Source organism: Mycothermus thermophilus (genome assembly GCF_041956435.1).
Source record: "Mycothermus thermophilus strain CBS 625.91 unplaced genomic scaffold VTJ04scaffold_2, whole genome shotgun sequence".
Lineage (NCBI taxonomy): Eukaryota > Fungi > Ascomycota > Sordariomycetes > Sordariales > Chaetomiaceae > Mycothermus > Mycothermus thermophilus.
This window is the reverse complement of record NW_027191428.1, coordinates 4,460,967-4,480,267: the sequence shown is the minus strand read 5'-3', so window position 1 is coordinate 4,480,267 and position 19,301 is coordinate 4,460,967. Positions and strand designations below refer to the sequence as shown.

General features: G+C 57.2%; 8 protein-coding genes across 8 annotated transcripts in view; 5 read left to right on the top strand and 3 right to left on the bottom strand.

Moving 5' to 3' along the window:
- Positions 1-1,001: 1,001 nt before the first annotated feature.
- Positions 1,002-4,130, top strand: VTJ04DRAFT_3828 (uncharacterized protein; the record flags this gene model as incomplete). The annotated part of the gene is made up of 5 exons (XM_069361771.1): positions 1,002-1,218; positions 1,313-1,435; positions 1,515-1,782; positions 1,865-2,387; positions 2,451-4,130. The coding sequence occupies 5 exons, from the start codon at positions 1,002-1,004 to the stop codon at positions 4,128-4,130; spliced, it is 2,811 nt and encodes a 936-aa protein (XP_069222349.1).
- A 1,509-nt stretch (positions 4,131-5,639) lies between these two features.
- VTJ04DRAFT_3827 (uncharacterized protein) lies at positions 5,640-8,835 on the top strand (the record flags this gene model as incomplete). Its single annotated transcript, XM_069361770.1, has 7 exons — positions 5,640-5,884; positions 5,935-6,318; positions 6,383-6,617; positions 6,805-6,926; positions 7,039-8,279; positions 8,588-8,689; positions 8,741-8,835. The coding sequence occupies 7 exons, from the start codon at positions 5,640-5,642 to the stop codon at positions 8,833-8,835; spliced, it is 2,424 nt and encodes an 807-aa protein (XP_069222348.1).
- Positions 8,836-8,891: 56 nt separating this feature from the next.
- VTJ04DRAFT_3826 (uncharacterized protein) lies at positions 8,892-10,029 on the bottom strand (the record flags this gene model as incomplete). Its single annotated transcript, XM_069361769.1, has 4 exons — positions 8,892-9,041; positions 9,110-9,653; positions 9,713-9,794; positions 9,876-10,029. The coding sequence occupies 4 exons, from the start codon at positions 10,027-10,029 to the stop codon at positions 8,892-8,894; spliced, it is 930 nt and encodes a 309-aa protein (XP_069222347.1).
- Positions 10,030-10,803: 774 nt separating this feature from the next.
- On the top strand, positions 10,804-11,544 carry VTJ04DRAFT_3825 (uncharacterized protein; the record flags this gene model as incomplete). Its single annotated transcript, XM_069361768.1, has 2 exons — positions 10,804-10,930; positions 11,033-11,544. 2 exons carry the CDS (start codon positions 10,804-10,806, stop codon positions 11,542-11,544), a joined length of 639 nt encoding a protein of 212 aa, XP_069222346.1.
- A 70-nt stretch (positions 11,545-11,614) lies between these two features.
- VTJ04DRAFT_3824 (uncharacterized protein) lies at positions 11,615-12,097 on the bottom strand (the record flags this gene model as incomplete). The annotated part of the gene is made up of 1 exon (XM_069361767.1): positions 11,615-12,097. One exon carries the CDS (start codon positions 12,095-12,097, stop codon positions 11,615-11,617), a length of 483 nt encoding a protein of 160 aa, XP_069222345.1.
- Positions 12,098-13,325: 1,228 nt separating this feature from the next.
- On the top strand, positions 13,326-15,846 carry VTJ04DRAFT_3823 (uncharacterized protein; the record flags this gene model as incomplete). The annotated part of the gene is made up of 2 exons (XM_069361766.1): positions 13,326-15,686; positions 15,775-15,846. 2 exons carry the CDS (start codon positions 13,326-13,328, stop codon positions 15,844-15,846), a joined length of 2,433 nt encoding a protein of 810 aa, XP_069222344.1.
- Positions 15,847-17,690: 1,844 nt separating this feature from the next.
- Positions 17,691-18,342, top strand: VTJ04DRAFT_3822 (uncharacterized protein; the record flags this gene model as incomplete). The annotated part of the gene is made up of 3 exons (XM_069361765.1): positions 17,691-17,700; positions 17,969-18,106; positions 18,179-18,342. 3 exons carry the CDS (start codon positions 17,691-17,693, stop codon positions 18,340-18,342), a joined length of 312 nt encoding a protein of 103 aa, XP_069222343.1.
- Positions 18,343-18,796: 454 nt separating this feature from the next.
- VTJ04DRAFT_3821 (uncharacterized protein) overlaps positions 18,797-19,301 on the bottom strand; it is a gene marked incomplete at both ends in the record, with an annotated part of 888 nt that continues 383 nt past the window's right edge. Inside the window, one exon of the mRNA XM_069361764.1 lies at positions 18,797-19,172. Within this exon, the coding sequence (XP_069222342.1) occupies positions 18,797-19,172 (376 nt within the window). The remainder of the gene's footprint in view (positions 19,173-19,301) is intronic.

Sequence of the window (19,301 nt, the reverse complement as noted above, 5' to 3'; positions counted from 1 at the left end):
AGGACGGGGTCACAAGCCCCATCTACTCCACAGAACATGCACAGAAGGTCGACTCAGAGCAGAAGGTCGCAGGGTCAGCGGCGGTTTGTTCCGAACAATGGACTGCTGTGGAACAGTAGAACTGAGTCACCGCCGGGAGTTTCAGGCATGTACAGAGTACACTGCACTGAAAAAAGGCTCACTTGCATCTATGGTGGTAACCCTCGTGAGCTTGGGATTTCCAAGAGCGGGCCGGGGAATGAGTCACTGGAGCCTGGCCTGGAGTTCCCCTTGTTGGGTTTGCTGGACTCACTGACAGGGCGCGCGGGATGGAGAGGGAAACATAGGCATTGTTCTTGATGCCTCACACACGTTCCCGACAGCAGGGCTGAGATAGTGCGCGACTTTGCTCGGGAATGGCCCACCCACCACGCCTCGCCTTGGAGACGTCAGATAGTGGGAAAAGAACTTCTAGAAAACCGTTAAGTGTGTTCCACTGCCACGGGGAAGGTTATCCGATTTCTTAGAATGCGTCAATGATGCCCTTTGGAGGTTGGAGAGAGTCCCGGCAGCGTGGGTCCGGAGCTCGGCATAGGTACCCGACTAACACGCCGCTCGGAAGTCGGACCAAAGACGGTCCGCGGAACCACCCTGGCCGGGGCCAATTCCGGGTCTTGGTCGGGTCTGGACTTTGCTTTTACGAAATACGCAGTTACCTACGGGTACGTGTGAGCCCTGTCTTTCAGGCGGCAACGAGACGCGCCCGCTTGTGCAGAGAGTGACGAGTGACGACGGCGGAGAGGGGGGGAAAGGGGGGGTTGCATGGGCACCTAAGATTCCTGGAGGAATGTCACAGCGGCAGCTAGCATAAGGACTCAGATCCGGAATATGCTTAGGTAGTTATACAAGGGGGATGGCGAGTGCTGCCTCGGAGCTGCTGTGCTGTCCGACTTCTGTCCGGTCTTCAAGTCGACGCCGACGCCCTCGGCATCCGTCTCGGACTTGGCAACAATACCGCGTCAATGTACACTTCGTCCCCTGAACATGTCTTGTCGGAACCATCCACCACGACTTCGAGTGCTACAGTCTCGGCTGCTTCGTCTGGTGGCCCGGTAACGGCTGCGGCTCAGTCAGCGGCATCAACAGCATCAGCATCAGCAGCAACAGCAGCGCCGGGCGGTAACAGTCCGGCATACGAGCTGCTGGCATGTATCAACTGCCGCTCGAGGAAACTCAAGTGTGAGAGAACCTACCTCTCCAGGGGGATACAGGGCAAAACGAGTCAATATGCATCATGCCGCTGACGCTGGACGTGTTCGCGTCCGTGTTCCAGGCGACCGCCAGAAACCAATATGCACCCGATGTGCCCGGTCCGGCACCGAATGTATATACCCCGAGTCGAGGAGGAAACCGGCGTTTAAACGGAGGAATGTCCGGGAACTAGAGGAGAGGCTCGGTACGGCTTTTATCTCAACCCCGGCCCTGAAACCGCCCGACATCTCGCCACTCACTAACCCCATCTTACCTACTACTAGCCCAAGTAGAGGGCTTGCTCCGGATTGTAGGAAAACAACGCGATGGCTTGTCCATCCCATCCGACGGCTCCGGCACGGCGGGCTCGTCACCAGGAGGACAGCACGACCCCTCGGCCAGATCCTTCGGCAGTCCGCTGGAGACGTCCATGTCGTGGATTCCCACATCCCCCGGCAACAGTTTGTCTCCCGGAGACAGCATTCGATCAGCCGAGTTGTTGAGGACAGGCCGCTTTGAGAGTTTGCCTCCGGCCGAGATGATTGATGAGCTGTATGCTCTGCCCTCCCTCGTCTCTCGCCTGTGACCCAGCCCCTTGAGACGGAGATACTGACCGTGCCAAACAACCCTACAGCCATGCCGTCTTCTTCAGGGAACCGTACTTCCTCCCCATCGTCCACCCGGGAAACTACCTCCGCTCGTTCCACTCCCCTCCTCATATGCGCCCGCCCATGTGCCTCCAGTACGCCATCTGGGCTGCTGCGTCCAACGGCCATCCCAAGTACGGCTGCTACCACGACGCCTTGTACAGCCGCGCCCGTCAGTACCTGGAAGCGGATGAGCTGAAGGGCCAGGGAGAGCACTTCATCACCATCGGCCACGCCCAGGCATGGGTCCTGATCGCCACCGATGAGGCTCGGTGTCTGATGTTCACCCGCGCGGCCATGAGCTCTGCCAGAGCCGTGCGCTTGTCGTCCATGATGGGGCTGAATCGGCTGGACAGCACGCTCGAGGAATCCCCGATGGCTCCCATGATCACGCCGCCACAGAGTTGGGTCGAGCTGGAAGAACGCCGCCGACTCTTCTGGGGAGGTTTCTGCATCGACAACTACGCCAACATCAGCACCGGCTGGCCGACGTTGATCGACGCGGACCTGGTACGTGAAGCCGGTCGTTTTGAACCACCATGCGCAACCACCAGGAGAGCTGACCTGGAGCAGATCACAACTCTACTCCCCGCCTCCGACGAGGCCTTCCTCACCGGCACCGAGGAGAAATCCGTCACCCTCCAAGACGCCCTCAAAGGCGCGTCGGGCTATTCCATGTTCGCCTGCAACGCCATCGTCTCGCACATCTTTGCGCGGCTGAACAAGCACGCGCAGCGGCCCATGCCCGACGACCATCCGGAAGACCCGGACTACGGCCGCTTCTGGACGCGCCACCGCGAGCTCGACAACATCCTCTCCAACATGTTCATGTTCATGCCCGACCGCTTCCGTCTGTCGCGCAATACTCACTCTTACGACCCCGTCGCCATACAAACCAACCTCAACCTGCACGGCGCCGTCATCTGTCTGCACACAGCCGCGCGCGAGAAAGCAGAAAAATACGGCCTCACCGCCCTCGCTTCCACCAGCGCGACTCGAGCGCTCACGGCGGCCGGCGAGATCGTGGACATGATCAAATCCACCACCAAGACCCTCGCCTCCAAATTCACCGCACCGCTGATGTCGCTATCCCTCTACTTCGCCGCCTCCGTCTACGTTTCCCTCATCTCCTCCTCCTCCTCCTCCGCCTCCTCCCAATCCTCCACCACCGCCCTCCAACAACACCGGCCCAACCTCGACCTGCTCATCCGCTTCATGGACACCGTCGGTTACCAAAACCCCCTCACCCGCGCCTACCTGGACCAGCTCCTCCGCGACTTGGACCGCGCCGGCGTGTCCGTCTCGCCGGACTTGATTCCGAATCACTCGCGCACGGCCGCAAGCAGGATGGGAGGAGGAGAAGGAGGAAGCGGTGGGGGGTACAGCATCCCCCTAGTCGCGCGCACCGCGACGTCGAGACATGCAGATTTGCAGCCCCCTCTGCCGGGACGGTTGCCGCTTGGCAAGCCGGTGGGCGCAAAGGTCGGGGGGAGGACCTTTTTGCCCGTGGCGCCGTGTGCGACATTGATTGGGAGACTTCCGGTGGATTTTGGGGACGGGGACGAGGAAATGTTGGATGTGGATGGGGTGGTGGCGGAGGAAGAGGGGAGCAGTAGGAAGCGGTTGCGGACTTTGGATCTTGGGGATGGTAATTCTGGACGACAGCAGCAGCAAGGTCTGATGGGAGGAGGACACATTTCCAACTCCGCAACAACTTCGACGACGACCATGGCGACGACAGAGAGTTGGTCTTTCCACGGCAACAGCAGCAACAACAACATGGGCGACGGACAAACCTACGTCGACCCGGCGCCCGACCTGTTCGAATACACCGGCCACGGCACAGGCTGGTCATACGCGACCAAGTATTCCACGCCCATCATCACTACCGTGGGCAACCTCCCCCACCGAATAGCAACCCCTCCTCCCGACCTCTCCATCCCCGCCGGATACGCGAGCTTCGGCAGCATCCCCGGCATCATCAACGCAAGCTACGGCCCAGCAGCAGACTTTGGTGCAACAACCACTGCTGCCTCTGTGGCTGCCACCCTCACCGCTACTACTGCTGCTGCTGTACAAGCACAAACCAACAACAGCCCGATCTCCCCAGACGATCCAACCGACGCCGCCATGGGCGGGTTGTTCGACACCCTTCGGGAGTGGGGGCTGGGTCCCGATCCGATGGGGACGTTTTACTCCATGTTGATGGGGGATGTGGATGCGCAACAGCAGCAGCAAGGTGGGAATAGATGAATTTAATGATGTTGTACCTGGGGTCAGGTAGGGAGGGACTTGACGTACCACACACTCTCTCTGGAATTGGGTGCCTACCTAGGTAGGTAGTTGGGATTGGATCGGTTGGGTTGGATCCGAGTATACGATGACGAGAGAAACTTGGTTCTCACAGAACGGAACGGGACGGTATTTAATCCGGTCATGCAAAATACGGGTGGGTTTGTTCAACAATGTACAGATCTCATCACCAACCACATGGTTTTAGTTACCTCAGGTAGGTGCTTGCATCCGGTCAAGTTTGGAGTTGGAGTTTGGTCGACGGAAGCATATTGCAACAACTCCTGTCACTTTTTGTCATGTACAGCCAACCACTCCTGTCTTGTACAACAACAACAGCACACAAAGAAGGGCAACAGCAGGATGACGGCGTTGGGGCGTCAAGGGAGGGTTTGTTTTGGCGGATGGATGTATGGACGGATGGATGGATGGATGGATGGGGCCATAGACATGTATGCAGAGAACAACAACTCTCCTCCTCCTCCCTTGGCCTCTCTGGCTAATGTAATATATATTCCTACGTTTTAATGCCACAGATTGAAGACGATTGAAAACATCCTAGAAGCTTTGATCACAGCCACGGGGGAGGAGGAAGGGGCTGACGTCAGCTACACCTCCCCCTCACTGTTTGGCTGCCGTGGCCGGGACTCAAAGTTTATGCTGCAGCCTGAACTTTGTATGTACAAGACACCGGTCGGAGAGTGGCTTCATGACGCTGCCGCCATTTCATATGGACATCCTCAACAGCTGTATGTATGCAGGACGGAAGCATGTGTGTACGGCATATCCCGGAGATGTGGCCCCAACTGCCACCTGCATGTGCCAAGTGAGATACGAGAGACCCATCCCATTGGGACCTCCAACGTGACTGAGATTGACGGATTACTCATGGCCCTGGGAGCGACTAATTAAGCGGCGAGTAACAGGTTTGGCCCCATCAGTAGTCGCCCCGTATCCAGCTGGTAGCATTACCTCGTATAGCCATGTGTGGGCTGGACGCCGTGCGGCTCAGCCACCAGGGCTTCCAGGGTTGTGCTGGGGGCGCTTGTAAGTCTTGGGCACCATATTTCAAGGACTCAACCATGGTTCTTCGTATCCTCCACGATTATAATTCTTTTGGGAATCACTCGGCCCCTTTGGCATGAAGAAGCTCTCGGGGACCCGTACGCCTCGGCCATAGCGGAGGAATTCATGGTGTAAGCATGGAGGAAGGAGACTATGCCGGGGTGTTTTCGATGGGAAGCCGTTTTATCTTGTGAGTTCGGATTACATGAACAGCTATAAACCTACCTTAGGTACCTTAGGCACTCAGTTTGCACTGGCTGCCCCTCGGAAAGTTGGGTCAGGTAAAAATGTCAGAAGCATGGCCCCCAAAGGGCCCTCCATCTTACCACCCTCCATGTGACCTTCTCTGCACTCCGACTACTCCGAGCACATCCACCACCTCAAACCCATCCTCTATAGTAAACCATGGACCATTTCAACGCAACCGTCAAAGATGGAAAACTCATCAAGACCCGCCGCGGACTCCAGGTCTCGAGGCAGCGATTCAACGGGCTCTCCTTTGTCAACGCCTATCCGCGCGATGACGACAGCTCAGCCTCTGTGAATTCTATTCTCCCCGGGCCAACACCACCCAGGGCTCCATCATCATCGGCCCACGTTCCGACTCCTCAACGGCGCGAGATTAGGTTCGTCGACGAATGTGCCGTCGAGTCCTCCGCCAGACGGGCAGACATCGAGAGGCAAAACACACCCAGTCCAGTTCAGGGGTCGGCAAGACGCCAACCACCACGCCGGAGGACGACGACTTCCAGACCAACTCCAGGGCGGCCACCACCAGTTCCGGTAGCGTCGAGAGCTTCAACAACCACAAGATCCCCTCGACCATCACCATCATCACCTTCAGCAACCGCCTTGGGAACACCACCACCTCCTTCTCTCCCTCTTCCAGCATCGGCATCGGCATCACCATCAGCAACAAGAAGAGAAGTACCAACATCTCCAGGCTCAGATGCTCTCAGCAGGTTATTATTATCATTGCCCAACTCCCGCGACCGCGCCCTCCTCTCCCGCCGCGTCGCCGACGTTCCGCGCTGTTTCTACCCGCACGAAGACCTGCTGGCGTACAACCCGGCTCGAGACGCAAGTTTCCCCGCACTGGCGGCATCGGACGAGGTGGCTGCGGTGCAGTGCGTGTTGATGTGTGCGAGCGTGGTGGAGAGGATGGAGGGTGGGAAGGAGAGGCGTGGTTGTCACGGTGGTGGCGGTAGTGGTTGGGAGGAGAATGAGAAGAAGGAGCAGGAGGAAGATGACGAAGATGAGGATGACCGGCTCGCGCACTACGTCTCCAACACGTGCGCGATCCTCAGCCAGAAACTCGATCGCGATGGTACCGCGGATGTGGTGGTTACCCTGCATTGTATCGCCACGTTGGCTTGGGTGGGAGTACGTTCTGCTTCCTTCTGCTTCTTTTGTGTTTGTTTTCATTTTTTCCCCTAACCCCTGAGTCCCCCCTCCCTATCCTATCCTGGGGAGGTGAATCAGCCCTCTCGGTCTCCAACATTCAACCCATAACAGTAACACGACAGCTTAGCTAACCCGTTCTTCTCCTTTTTCCCTTCTTCTCTCACAGTGCTACACCAACCGACTCGACCACTGGAAACTACACATGAGCGGGCTGAAAAAGGTCCTCGACCTCAATGCCGGTTCAGGGTTGGATAGTCTTCCGGCCTGGTTGGTAGACGAGTTACATAGGTAGGTAATCCGCGCAGGAACCCACGACGTTTTTCCTTCCCGCCAAGCAGCATCACCATACATGGCAAAACCAAACCTCGAACCACATGCTCACACCCGAGACTCACAACAGAACCGACCTCCTCGGCGCCACCCTCCTCGTAACCACCCCCTATCTCCTCCCCTTCCACCCCAACTCGAGCCGCGGACCGCATCAACACACCAGTCCCAGTCCCAGCCTAAATCCCAGCACTATCACTCCATCTCAATCCATCACATCCATCCTCCCCTCCTCCATTCGAGAGAGGTACGCAAAATCCGTCCTCGCCGTCCTCCAGCCCCTGGGCGTCCACGCCGAGGTGATTTCGGCGCTCTCCTCTCTCGCAACCTTCTCCGCTGCTGTGCGGCTTGCGCGTCGGTCGAAGAGAGAGGAGGGTAATAAGCTTGGAGTGGGGTTTGATCCTCACGTTTTTGTCAACGAGTTGTACTCGTTAAGCTACGCCCTGCTCACCCGTCCGGAAGGGACGTTGAGAGGACGAGGGGCGGAGGAAGGGGGTGGGTTTTCGAGAGCCCTCGTTGATGATAATTATGATCCTGACGATGGCGATGATGATATGACCAACCACGAGACAACAACCGCAACCGCAACAACAACCGCAGCTGCACAAGCACGAGAAGCAGAACGAACCACCAAACTAGCAACCCTCCTCACCTCCACCCTCCGCATCGCCGCCCTCCTCTATCTCTCCCATTTCCTGCCTCCCTTCCCGCGCCCGCCGGGCGAGTCGTACGCGCCGCTGCTGTGTTTGCTTCGCCGGCGGTTGGGGGAGCTTTTGGATTTGGTGATGGAGGATGATCGCCACAAACAGAATGAGGAGCTGAGGTGTGTCGCCATGTTCCTTGCCGTTGTTGGGGTGTCGGTGAGTCGTGGTGCTGGGTTGGGGATGATCGGGACGGAGGAGGAGGAGCAAGGGACGGAGTATCATCATCACTCTGGGAATGGTGATGGTGGTGTATACGGGCAAGTGTTGCGTCAGATCGTTGGCGTGTCCGTGGCAGGGGAAAAAGACGAAGAAGAAAAGACAAGGAATGAAGACAATGACGGCTCAACGATCTCTGAACGAACGACGGCGCACGGCCACGACGACAGGTCCCTTCTCATCAACCCCGCCGAGGAACAAAACGACACAATAACCCCTACGACACTAGCAACCCTCTTCGACCTCCCGTCCCTCTTCGGCCCGCTCTGGACCAGCAGCATGCAGGACGACCACAACGACAACGACAACGACGATGAGGTTTCCGCCAAACCCTGTAACAGCAAGAAGAACAAGAACAAATCCACAGAAGAGAGCCAACAAAACGATACAAAAGGTGCGGAAATAGAAGGAGATAGATTACACCTCCGACAGGAAAAACGGAAACAAGAAGACGAGGAAGATACAGGGGGCAGAAAGGACAAGTGGAAGTTGAAATGCATCCTGCGACAGATACTCAGGGATGGTTACTAGGACATGGGATGGATGTCTCATCTCGAGGTTAGAAATCCAAACCAGATATATTTGTCTATATCTGTCTATGCCATCAATAATAGATCAGGGGGTAAATCTCGAGACATCCATACCCAAGTCTGCCCAACTCGTTCAACTCCCAAACCACCATCGACACTTGACGAGAAATAGATCTATTCAATATCGGCACGCCAAACGCCCCAGGGCGGGGACACCCCAGCGGACTCGAATCCGCCATTTTGTACCATCCTACCCAGCATCTAGCCTCGTTCTGTACATAGCATCACGTACAGCCCTATCTACATTACCTACTTACGAGCCCAGTCCCCACCATATTTTGTCTATCACGTCTGAACCGGCACGTAAGAGACGCCAACATTAAGTGCCCCCCCACCATTTCACAACCTCTTCAAGCGTGACTGTTCATCACATCATTCGAACAAAATCCATGCCATCATCACAGGTAACAGTTCTTTTAGAAAGCAAAGACCTGATCTTCCAGCTTGCTGACAGGGCGAGCCTTCTTGAAGCCGAGGCTTTCGGTGATCTTCTTGAGGCCGCTGACCATGGGGGGCGGGCCGCAGAGGAGGATCTTGACGTCGTCGGCGGGCTTGGGGAGCCATTTCTGCGGAGAGAAGAAAAATTAGCACACAATGACTTTTCAATGATTAAAGGGTAAAAGTCAAAACATACCTGAACCATCTCGGCCGTAACATAGCCCACACCGCCGGTCCACCCCTCGGGCGGCCTGTCCAGCACGTAATGCACCCGGAACCCCTTATCCTTGGCGGCCAGCTCGTCCAGGTCCTCGCGCAGCAGGATATCCTGCTCCGTGACGTTGGCAAAAATCAGATCCACCTCGGTCTTGTCGCCGGCGGCGCGGCCGCGGATGATGGCCTTGATGACCTGCAGCATGGGGGTGATGCCGGTGCCGCCGGCCACCATGCCGAAGTGGCGTACCATGTTGGGGGTGTAGACGAAGGCGCCCTTGGGACCCTTGACGCGGATGGTCTGGCCGACGGACAGCGAGGCGACGTGCTTGCTGATGTTGCCCTGCGGGTACGACTTGATGAGGAGGTCAAAGTAGCCCTTGTCGTGGTCCGAGGAGATGGGGGTGTAGGAGCGGACGATTTCCCTGGTGGTACCGTCGGGCTGGGGGAGAACGGCGCCGATGGAGATGTGCTGGCCGATGGGGAGGCCGAGGATCGAGTTGGGGGTGGGGAGGGCGAAACGGTAGCTGGAGGAGGGCGGTGGTTAGACTTGGAGGAGTATGAAGGAAGAGGGAGGGCAGCTTACATGGCGACATTGTGCGAGATGATGGTCTTCTCCTTGAGCTCAAACTCCTGGAACTCGTCCGTCTTGAGGACCTTCTTGGGCTCTGGAACCGGAATGCGGTCAGCTTGCTTTGTTTACCTGATGTTTGGGTACCCCCGAGACTGGGCATTTCAGTGAGACATACGCATGTTAAACAGCTTGAAGGCGCCCAGGGAAACGCTCAGGAGCACGCCGTAGATGAGCCATTCGCGCTTGACAATGGCGGTGCCGACGACGATGAGGGCGGCGGGGATGTACACGCCGTGGATGTATTGCGAGGACAGCAGAGAGTCGCCCATTGTTGCGACTTGTCTTGTGTGCCGGTTCCAGTTGGACTCAAGGACTGGCAGTTGGTGTTGAGAGCACCAAGACAAGCAGACAACAGGCTGCGTTGGCTTGTCAATTGACAGGAGAAGAGAGAAAGAAAACAAAATGTCGGGCTGCGGGTGGGAGACTCAACAAGAGGCAGGCACAAACAAAAGTGGTCCGATCCACATGTCGGCCCCCGGACGGGCCTGGACTGGACGGTGGGTTCCGGTGGGTCCCGGCTCTTCAATGTGCGGTTCAGGGTTGGGGTCGGTGCTTGGCACGTCAACAATTTTGGGGACCACCCGCACCTTTGGGCCCACCTCACGCCGCGGGGCAGAAGATAGGACCAGTGCGTGAGGTGGGACAGCATTTCGTCGTTCCGTTGGTTGCCGAAGCCTCGAATGCACGGCATCTAGAGTACAAAGATTCCCACATTCAATGTCCCCTTTTGATAGCTTAGCTCGGTCAATTACACTAGTAGGAATATGCATTTAGATCGTACCAAGACACTCCGTTTTCCCCCAACGCTTGCCGTCCCCAAGCCCAAGCTGTACCACCACCACGTTGCACTGCCATTTTCAGCCCCTGGCCCCTCATCATCAGCTTCGAGACTGGTAACCCGGGGGTACCGGGCCGTGTTCGGCGTTAGATCATCATACAAATTCCCGTTTTCATTGTCCTGCCGTCCGGGCATCTACGGATTCGCCCAAGCATTACAACGGCGCTATACTACCAGCACCCGGCCTCCGGGTAACCAAATCCACATGGGCGACAACATCACACCCCTAGAGGAATCCCCCTTTCCTCTAACCGATGTCGACAAATGGGTGCTCTCTCAAACAGATGAAGAATTTGCCTTCCATACTTGGGACGAGCTGCGCGAGCTGATTCGTACGGACATTACACACTCTATGCTGCAGCCCCGTCCTTCTTCGCCCAATGATATATACGGCAATGACTAACATGCCATGCCTCCTCTCACAAAATCATCAGGGACCAACAACCTCTCCGCCCTCAAGCGCAAACCCTCCGATCTCCGGCGCTACATCAAATGGACCGCCGACACCAAAGCCCGGTACGGCGACATCACCTCCTACCTCCTCGCCCACCGCCTGCCGTCCGCCTGGGGCAAACCGCCCTTCACGCCCGCCTCCAAGGTTCCCTTCGCCGACCCGTCGGATTACCGCGTGCTGATCAACGACTGGCCGTACGGTCTCGCGCCGGGTATCACGCACATTGTGGCGTGGTCGAGGACGCCGATCCCGACGGATGATGTGGTCGGGGATTTGACGCCCGAGAGCCGGAGGCTTGTTGAGGAGTTTGTGAAGAGGTACTTTGTCGATCGGCTTGGCCCGGGAGGCGCAGAGAAGGTGATGTGGTTTAAGAACTGGGTGGCGTTGCAGAGCGTGCGGACGGTCGATCATGTGCATGTGCTGGTGAGGGACGTCGGGGAGGAGGTGATCCAGGAGTGGGTGAAAGAGTTGGACTGCCATAGGGCGAGGTAGCAGCAGCCAACAAGCAATCCACAAACGTAAATGTCCCATCTTTCTTCCAGAGAGCCGTAACCCAACCCCCTTACGCCGCCCGCCTCTGCTTCCGATTCTGCGGCGGCACCCCTCCCGCCCCAGCACCCGCACCCAACCCAGCCATTTGCCTCGCCGCTCCCATCATCCCAAACGCCTTATACCCCCCAAAGGCCGGAATCAGAAGCCACAGGAACCATGCCCCATTGCCAAACAGCGCCGCCAAAACCGCCGCGCCCCACGTCACCCAGACAACATCCCACATGTACTCGGTCAGCCCCGCCGCAGAGAGGTCCTCGCCCGCCGACTTGAGCGCGCCCGTCTCCTTGTCGTACCTTGGCCGGCCGGTTTTCTCGAGAATAGCCTGGCAGATGAAGCTGGGCAGAGAGAGGACTAGCCAGAGGGTGAGGGAGCGTGGCCGGAAGAGGAAGTGCCAGAGGAGGAAGAAGGCGTTGACGAGGAGGGAATAGAGGTGTAGGTTGTTGAGGGCCTGGGTGTTGGATTTGGCGAGGTCTTTGCGGGCTTTTTGGGCCATGGTGAGTTCTTCTTGTGTCGGATGTCTTTGTGTACGTGGTTTTGACTGATGGGTTGATCAGAGGATTCTGACAATGGTGGTGTTGGTGAGTTGTGGAGGTATGAGAAGGAGTTGTAATGGAAGTGAAATCATGACAGAGTTGCACTCTGATGGCCCTGGTTCGGAAGCCACCCTGCGGCTCCACCGTCACCAGCCGCAAATCTTCTCAACCCGTCCCCGCCAAAACTTGTAAACAAACATTACATTTCCCCAGAGTTAATGGCGAGTATCGAACACACGAGACAAAAGAGACACCGAGCTGATCCAAAATCTAGTCACGGCATTGTTACTCTAGTTTTCAACATGTTTTCATCCCACGAACCCCGCCGTCAAGCCGTTTGCAGCGACGCCGAGTGTGGCTGAACTGTGGCACAAACCCGTTCCAGGGGGAGCCCCGCGGGTCCGCGGGTTGCTAGGTCGGCAGGCTGCAACCGCCTGAAAGCACACGCGCAACCAATCAGCGACACGAAATCGCTCCCACCAACAACATTGGCAGCCCAGAACCAGGAGATGCAGGGCAGAACCACGCCGCCATTGACGCCTTGACAGCTTCCCGACATCCTTGAAAGGCTCAAAAGTCCAAGACAGCGACGACTTTGTCGCGTGGCCACGCGAGGGAAACTTGGGCTGGATTGCAACGCGATCGCCCTTCAGTTTCACCGCTTTCTATTTTTTGATCTTGTTCTCTTGTTTTCTTTTCTTCTCCCCGTCATGGGCCTGAAAGACGGGAAGACATCGAAACCATCATCTTCATAATTGACCTTTTGCGGGTTCGTATTCGACGCCACCCGGCCTTTGTGTTTTTCACTTCCCAGAGAAGGGTGGTTGGCCGTGGAGGACTCAACAACAACAACATTCTCCATCATTACGTTGAAGCGACTTCCCATCCTCTCCATTCCTTGGCGCGTCGTCGACCCGGCTGAGTCCTCTCTGTTTTGAATCCAACAGCTGCATCGACATCAACCATACGTTCGCCGTACGTACCTCGTTGCCACCGCGTCCGCCGGCAACAGCCCCTCCCTGGACGACCGACCGACCGACCGACCCAGCGTCGCCGATGAGAATCGGGTATACGATACCACCGTCACCGTCGATTGCCGGCTCGAGCGAACCCATGGATCGCCCTCCCCGATAGGAAGTGGACACACCGAATCCAAGACCAAGCCCCCGTCGCCGTGGTCCCCGCGAGATGGCACCAACCGCCGCGGCGATCGCTGGCCTGTTGAAGCAGGCCGTCTATTACCACCTTGACACCCTTTCCTACCAAAATGCGCTCTTCTTCGCCGAGAGGCTACATGCCCATGACCAGCGATCCCCCGAATCCGCCTATCTCCTAGCCCTCTCCCACTTCCGCCTCGGCGATTCCCGGTCGGCGTACGAGGCAGCGAGATTGCCAGGATGTCGTGGAGTTCATTTGGGATGCTCCTACATCTTTGCCCAGGCCTGTCTGGACCTGGAGCGGTTCAAGGACGGCATATCAGCGCTGGAAAAGGCCCGGCCGTTATGGACCGCTAAGTGCAGCATCGGGAGGCATACCGCCTCGTCCCGGGCACCATATCCTGATGCCGCCGCCGTGAGCAGCCTTCTCGGCAAGTTATACAGGGCGTACGATGATAAGAAGCGCGCCGTGGCTTGCTTCGAGGACGCGCTCAAAGCCAACCCCTTCATGTGGGACGCATTCACCAGCCTTTGCGACATGGGCGTCAACGTCATGGTGCCCAACATCTTCAAGCTGAACGAACCATTTGCTCGCAGCTTCGATCGAGACCCCAGCACGCCCGTCCCCGATTCGAGCGGTGCTGGCTCGGACCCTTTGCAGAGGAGGAACGGCGTACAAGGCACCGCCCATGACTATGATCCGTTTGGCGCACCTCACAGGTCGACGGCATTTCAGGATGTTTCGAGCAACAACATGATGTTTGTCGATCCCAGCGAGAACGACTCCGCAGCAAGGATGGGTAGATATGCATCCAGCAGGCATCCTTCCGAAGGCATGGAGACGCCCACGGGATCAGTCCCGGCCGAAGTGCAAACCTCGCGCTTACCATCTGAGCCGCCGCTGGCACCGGTTCGCCGGACCCGCGGGCAGACGGCAGAACCGCCGCTCGAGGCTCCGCCAAAGATGAGCTACCGGCTGGGTGCCAGGAAACGAGACAGGCCCCAAGAGCAGCAGTTGTTGGAGCCTCCAGAACCCCCGATACGACCGACCGCGCTCCCTCCGGCGACAACCACAGAACGGAAACGAACGGCGTCCGGACACCCGGTGCAGCCGCGCCCCGTCAACGGCGAGGAGCCGAGGAGGAGTGCCAGACTCCTCATGAACGGGGCGCCCAGGACGACGAGGACGATCGCCAACGCTCCGGCGGTCGGCGCTGCTCCAGTCACCCGTGAACTGAAGAAGGCTAGGCCGCCGATTTCGAGGATTGGGCGTCCTGGGTCCAGCGGCACCACTACCGTCGGCAGGGTCGTCAGCGGGAACCGGAAGCCCCCGGAGGAGACGAGCATGGATATCGATCAGGGAGAGATGCCTCGGACTAAGGAACCGATTGTCGCCCCAGCGCCTCCGCCCCCTCCGCCGAAGCCCATAGAGATCGAACCCATCCGGTCAGACGAGGGCCTGAAATGGATCCTGGACCTTCTGAAAAAGATGGCATCTGGATACCGACTAGCAAGCATGTTCCAGTGCCAGGAGGCGCTCAGCGCGTTTGCTTCCCTCCCTCGGAGCCACCAGGACACGCCGTGGGTTCTGGCGCGGATGGCGCGAGCCCACTATGAGTTGGCTAACTACGCCGAGGCCGAAAAGTTCTTTCGGCGGCTGCGCATGATCGCCCCGACGCGGCACGAGGATATGGAATACTACTCGACGGTTCTCTGGCAGCTGCGCAAGGGCACCGAGCTCTCCTTCCTCGCGCACGAGCTGACTGACAGCGTCTGGGACTCGCCGCAGGCGTGGTGCGTGCTGGGCAACGCCTTCTCGCTCGACTGCGAGCATGAGCAGGCGCTGCAGTGCTTCAAGCGCGCCATCCAGCTCCACCCCAAGTTCGCGTACGCTTATACCTTGCAAGGGCACGAGCACGTTGAGAACGAGGAGTACGACAAGGCGCTGGCGGCGTACCGCCGCGCCATCGCCGCCGACAAGCGGCACTACAACGCCTACTACGGCATCGGCAAAGTGTACGAGAAGCTCGGCAACTACGACAAGGCGCTCGCGCACTACCACGCGGCGCTCGTGATCCACCCGACGCACGCGGTGCTCATCTGCTGCATGGGCACGGTGCTGCAGCGGCAGAAGCAGATTGTGCAGGCGCTGCCATATTTCGTGCGAGCGGTGGAGCTGGCGCCGCGGGCGCCCGAGATGCGCAGCAAGAAGGCGGGCGCGCTGCTGGCGACGGGCCAGCTCGAGGAGGCAAGGAGGGAGTTGATGATATTGCGGGATGCGGCGCCGAATAACGCGCAGGTGCACTTCCTTTTGGCCAAGCTGGCCAAGACGTTGGGGGATCGCAGGACGGCGGTTAGGCATTTTACTATTGCGTTGAGTTTGGATCCGAAGGTATGTTTGTTTTGCCTGTCTTGTCGTCTCTCTTGTTTTGGTGAGAAACAACGGAGTGCTGACTGGTTGCGTCTTTCTTGAAATTCAGGCAAGCGGCGAGATCAAGAATGAGATTGCCAGCCTCGAGGACGATGATATGGATGACTCCATGATGCATTGATTTTCTTCTTCGGATACCCCCGCCATTATTCATCATTCAGCATCATGGGCGTTACGTCACGAGATGGAGATGGAGATGGAGAGAGAGGCTGAGGGACAGATGGAAGACTTTGCTGAGTGCAACAACATGGGAATGATGGGGAGAGAGAGGCTGGGGTCGCGGTTCCATCATTATTCTCTGTTTTCTCGTGGGAGGGAAGGCATGCAAAGGACGTGAGTGGGATCGCATGGTTCTTTTTTTTATTCTTAGCATTGGGCATGGCGTTCCTGGAGAAGAGGAGACATGAAGGAAAGAAAGAGATGGATGGAGGGCATTGCGGAGAAGTTCCTCTTGCTTCGCAGGACTTTGTTGGGTTGGTTTTTGCTTGGTTTGTGTTTTTTTGTTGCTGCTCTCCCGCTCTCTCTCTCTATCTCTCTCTCGAGTGGGTTTGGTGGGTTTTCTTCAGCCGTCCTCACCTACTCTCCGTTTTTGTGGCAGAGACGGATAAGGGACTGGGGGTTTTGTATTGAGTAACGCCTGAGCTAACGATGAAGGTTGGTTGGCATCGGGCGGTATGTATGTATAATAGTACCTGAGGTATGCAACGGGATGGGGCGGGATGGGATAAGGTAGTTGGATTGGGAGGTATACAATTGAGGTTTACGCGCGGTCTCGCTTGGAGGGTCGCGGTGCTCATGTTCTTCTTCCTTGGGAGGTTTCTACGCAGTGCTGAATGGCAGATGGATGTGCTATGGATGGATGAGTGGACGGGGTGTGTCGGGTGTTCATGATCTTCCATGTTTCCGCGCCATTAGCGTGGTAACTGGTTTATCTTGTAGGAAGTCAGGTATCCGCAGGTCATCAAGGGGTCTGAATAGGTTGGAGAAGGGAAACAGGATTCATTGGGCTTCGGGTCAGCAAACCACCGGCCGGAGGCCTTATCCGTCAATAATAAGCTGTCCCAACACCGACTGGTGAGGAGGTTCCTTGGACGAGGACAACGGTTTGAGCTTCTCCCACATGCGAGGCTTGGCGTTGTTTGGATGGAACCCGGAACAGCGACTGAGATATAAGGTAGTACTGTGGTAGGCTTCCGGGATGATAAGTGGACGTGGTCATTCGTATAAAGGCGGAATCCCTCGAGCATCCGAACAACAAGGTTGCGGGCTTGGGGTTGATGCTCTTCGTTGGATTGTCGAAGTTCACGTTGGCGTTGGCCCAAGTCGCGGTTACGTTCCCCGCGCCAAGGCCAGACGCGCTTCCCGTCCTGCCGGGCTGCGTCTGCCGCGTCGTGTGGGTCCGGTCGCCCCTGCAGAGGATCAGACGCGACACCTCGCTGCTGCCGAATCAGGTTAACGCACGGGCCACATTTCCCCATTTTTCGGCAGCGGTCCCTTTTTTTCCAAGGGCCCCCAAAACACGGCAGCAGCAGGCGCAATGCAACAAATCAAAATCCGCCCGTTTTCTGGCAGCACATTTGCATTGCCAAAAAACAAGGCATGCGCGCCCATTTTCCACTTGAACAGCGCAAAACAGACCGCCCCCCCAACCACAAAACTGATTTCCGAAACGGGATTAGTGCAGAGCTGCTTTACCTTTTGCCTGCCGTACAAAACAGAAACACGCCGTAAAATCAGTTCCCTTTTTTTCCTGGGCGAGTCCCAGGCAACTCAGCTGATCTCGCCGCCAATCCCGGCGGGTATTTATTCCTCTCGCCCCTCTCAGCTCGCTCGCCTTTCTTCCCCCTCCCACCTCTGCGATCTCTTACTTACCACCCAATTGCGTGTTTGCCCTGTTTACTCTCCGTATTACCATCAACATCTAAACCAAGAGACTTTTTATATCCCGCAAGCACTTCCATCATCATGACTGGACGTAAGTGATTCCTCTTTTTCGTTTTGCATCGTCGTCACCGTCGTCGCGGTGGTGCAGGTTGGTTTGGGGGTCGGTTGGTCGGTGATGCATCCGTCATGGTGTTGATGAACCGCCACCACCCACCCCATCACCACCACGGATGTGGGGCATCGCGTCGCGACACCTCAACGCGCGTTGATGACTTGATGTCATCGATGCCATGCATCCACTTCGACGATGACTTCACTCTTCCATCGATGAAGCATCGCTGACGCGTTTTCGACTCTAGGCGGCAAGGGAGGCAAGGGCCTCGGCAAGGGCGGCGCCAAGCGCCACCGCAAGATTCTGCGCGACAACATCCAGGGCATCACCAAGCCCGCCATCCGCCGTCTGGCTCGCCGTGGCGGTGTCAAGCGTATCTCTGCCAGTACGTTCTACCCATTACAGGATAATCCCATCCACGCGACCGACCACAGTTGCTGACATGACTTCACTCTAGTGATCTACGAGGAGACGCGCTCCGTCCTCAAGTCCTTCCTCGAGAGCGTCATCCGCGACGCCGTCACCTACACCGAGCACGCCAAGCGCAAGACGGTCACGTCGCTCGACGTGGTCTACGCCCTCAAGCGCCAGGGCCGCACCCTCTACGGCTTCGGTGGCTAAACGACTCGCCACTTCTCTGGGGATGTTGGGGGCTGTGGTTATGATGGCGGCATGATGACTTGTGTCTTTTGTGTCTTGGGCGCGTTATGTTTCGGGAAACTTGTTCTTTTTCTACTGGCGTTGGGATGGACACGGGGGTCATTGGGGTCTCTCACAACACGGCTCGGCTATGATCTGGTCGATTAAGGGAAATGACCACGGCGTATTTGGCGGGGGGTGAGGACAGTGGGGTGCGAATGGGTGCCCGATGAATTGATAAATACATTTCCGAACCCAGCGTCGGTTAGCGTTGTGCTCTTTGTGTCCTGCGATACCGTGAATGGTGATCATGATGAGTTGCGGTGAAGACACCCAGACGTGCCAATGTGATTCCGATGTTTTGTCAGGTGAGGTTGATGGGTATCTATTCAAGCCATGCATTCCAACTCCCAAACCTTGTCTAAACCCACTGCTACTAGAGATATTTCCTCCCCGCCGCTGCCACCCTCTGCCTGAACACGGGACTCTTGATCTCCATATTAACCTTGTAAAACGGATTCATGATGGCCTTGACGTAGTTGTCGTAGACCTCGTAAAAGAAGTTCTTGATGGCTTCCTCGGTCTGGGGGCTGGTCGGGTTGGCGCCGATGCTGGTCGAGCTGCGCGACGAAGATGTGCTGGCTGTCCCTGCTGCTCCTGGCCCCGCTGCTGCTCCTGTTGGGAGTAAGCCGCCGGCGGCACCGGCACCGGCGACGGCGTTGGGCTGGTGCAGGAGGAGGAATTTGACGTTGCCGCCGGTTATGAAGCAGGATATGTAGGAGTTGAAGAATTTGTCGATTACTTTGAGGTATCTGGATGGTCGGAGGGGAGGGAGGGGGAGGTTAGTTGCTGCTGCTTCTGGCTCGAATATCTATTCTATCATGGAGGGGATGACGATATTTCTTGAATGATGGTTGATTCCCAGGCCGCCCCCCCCCCCC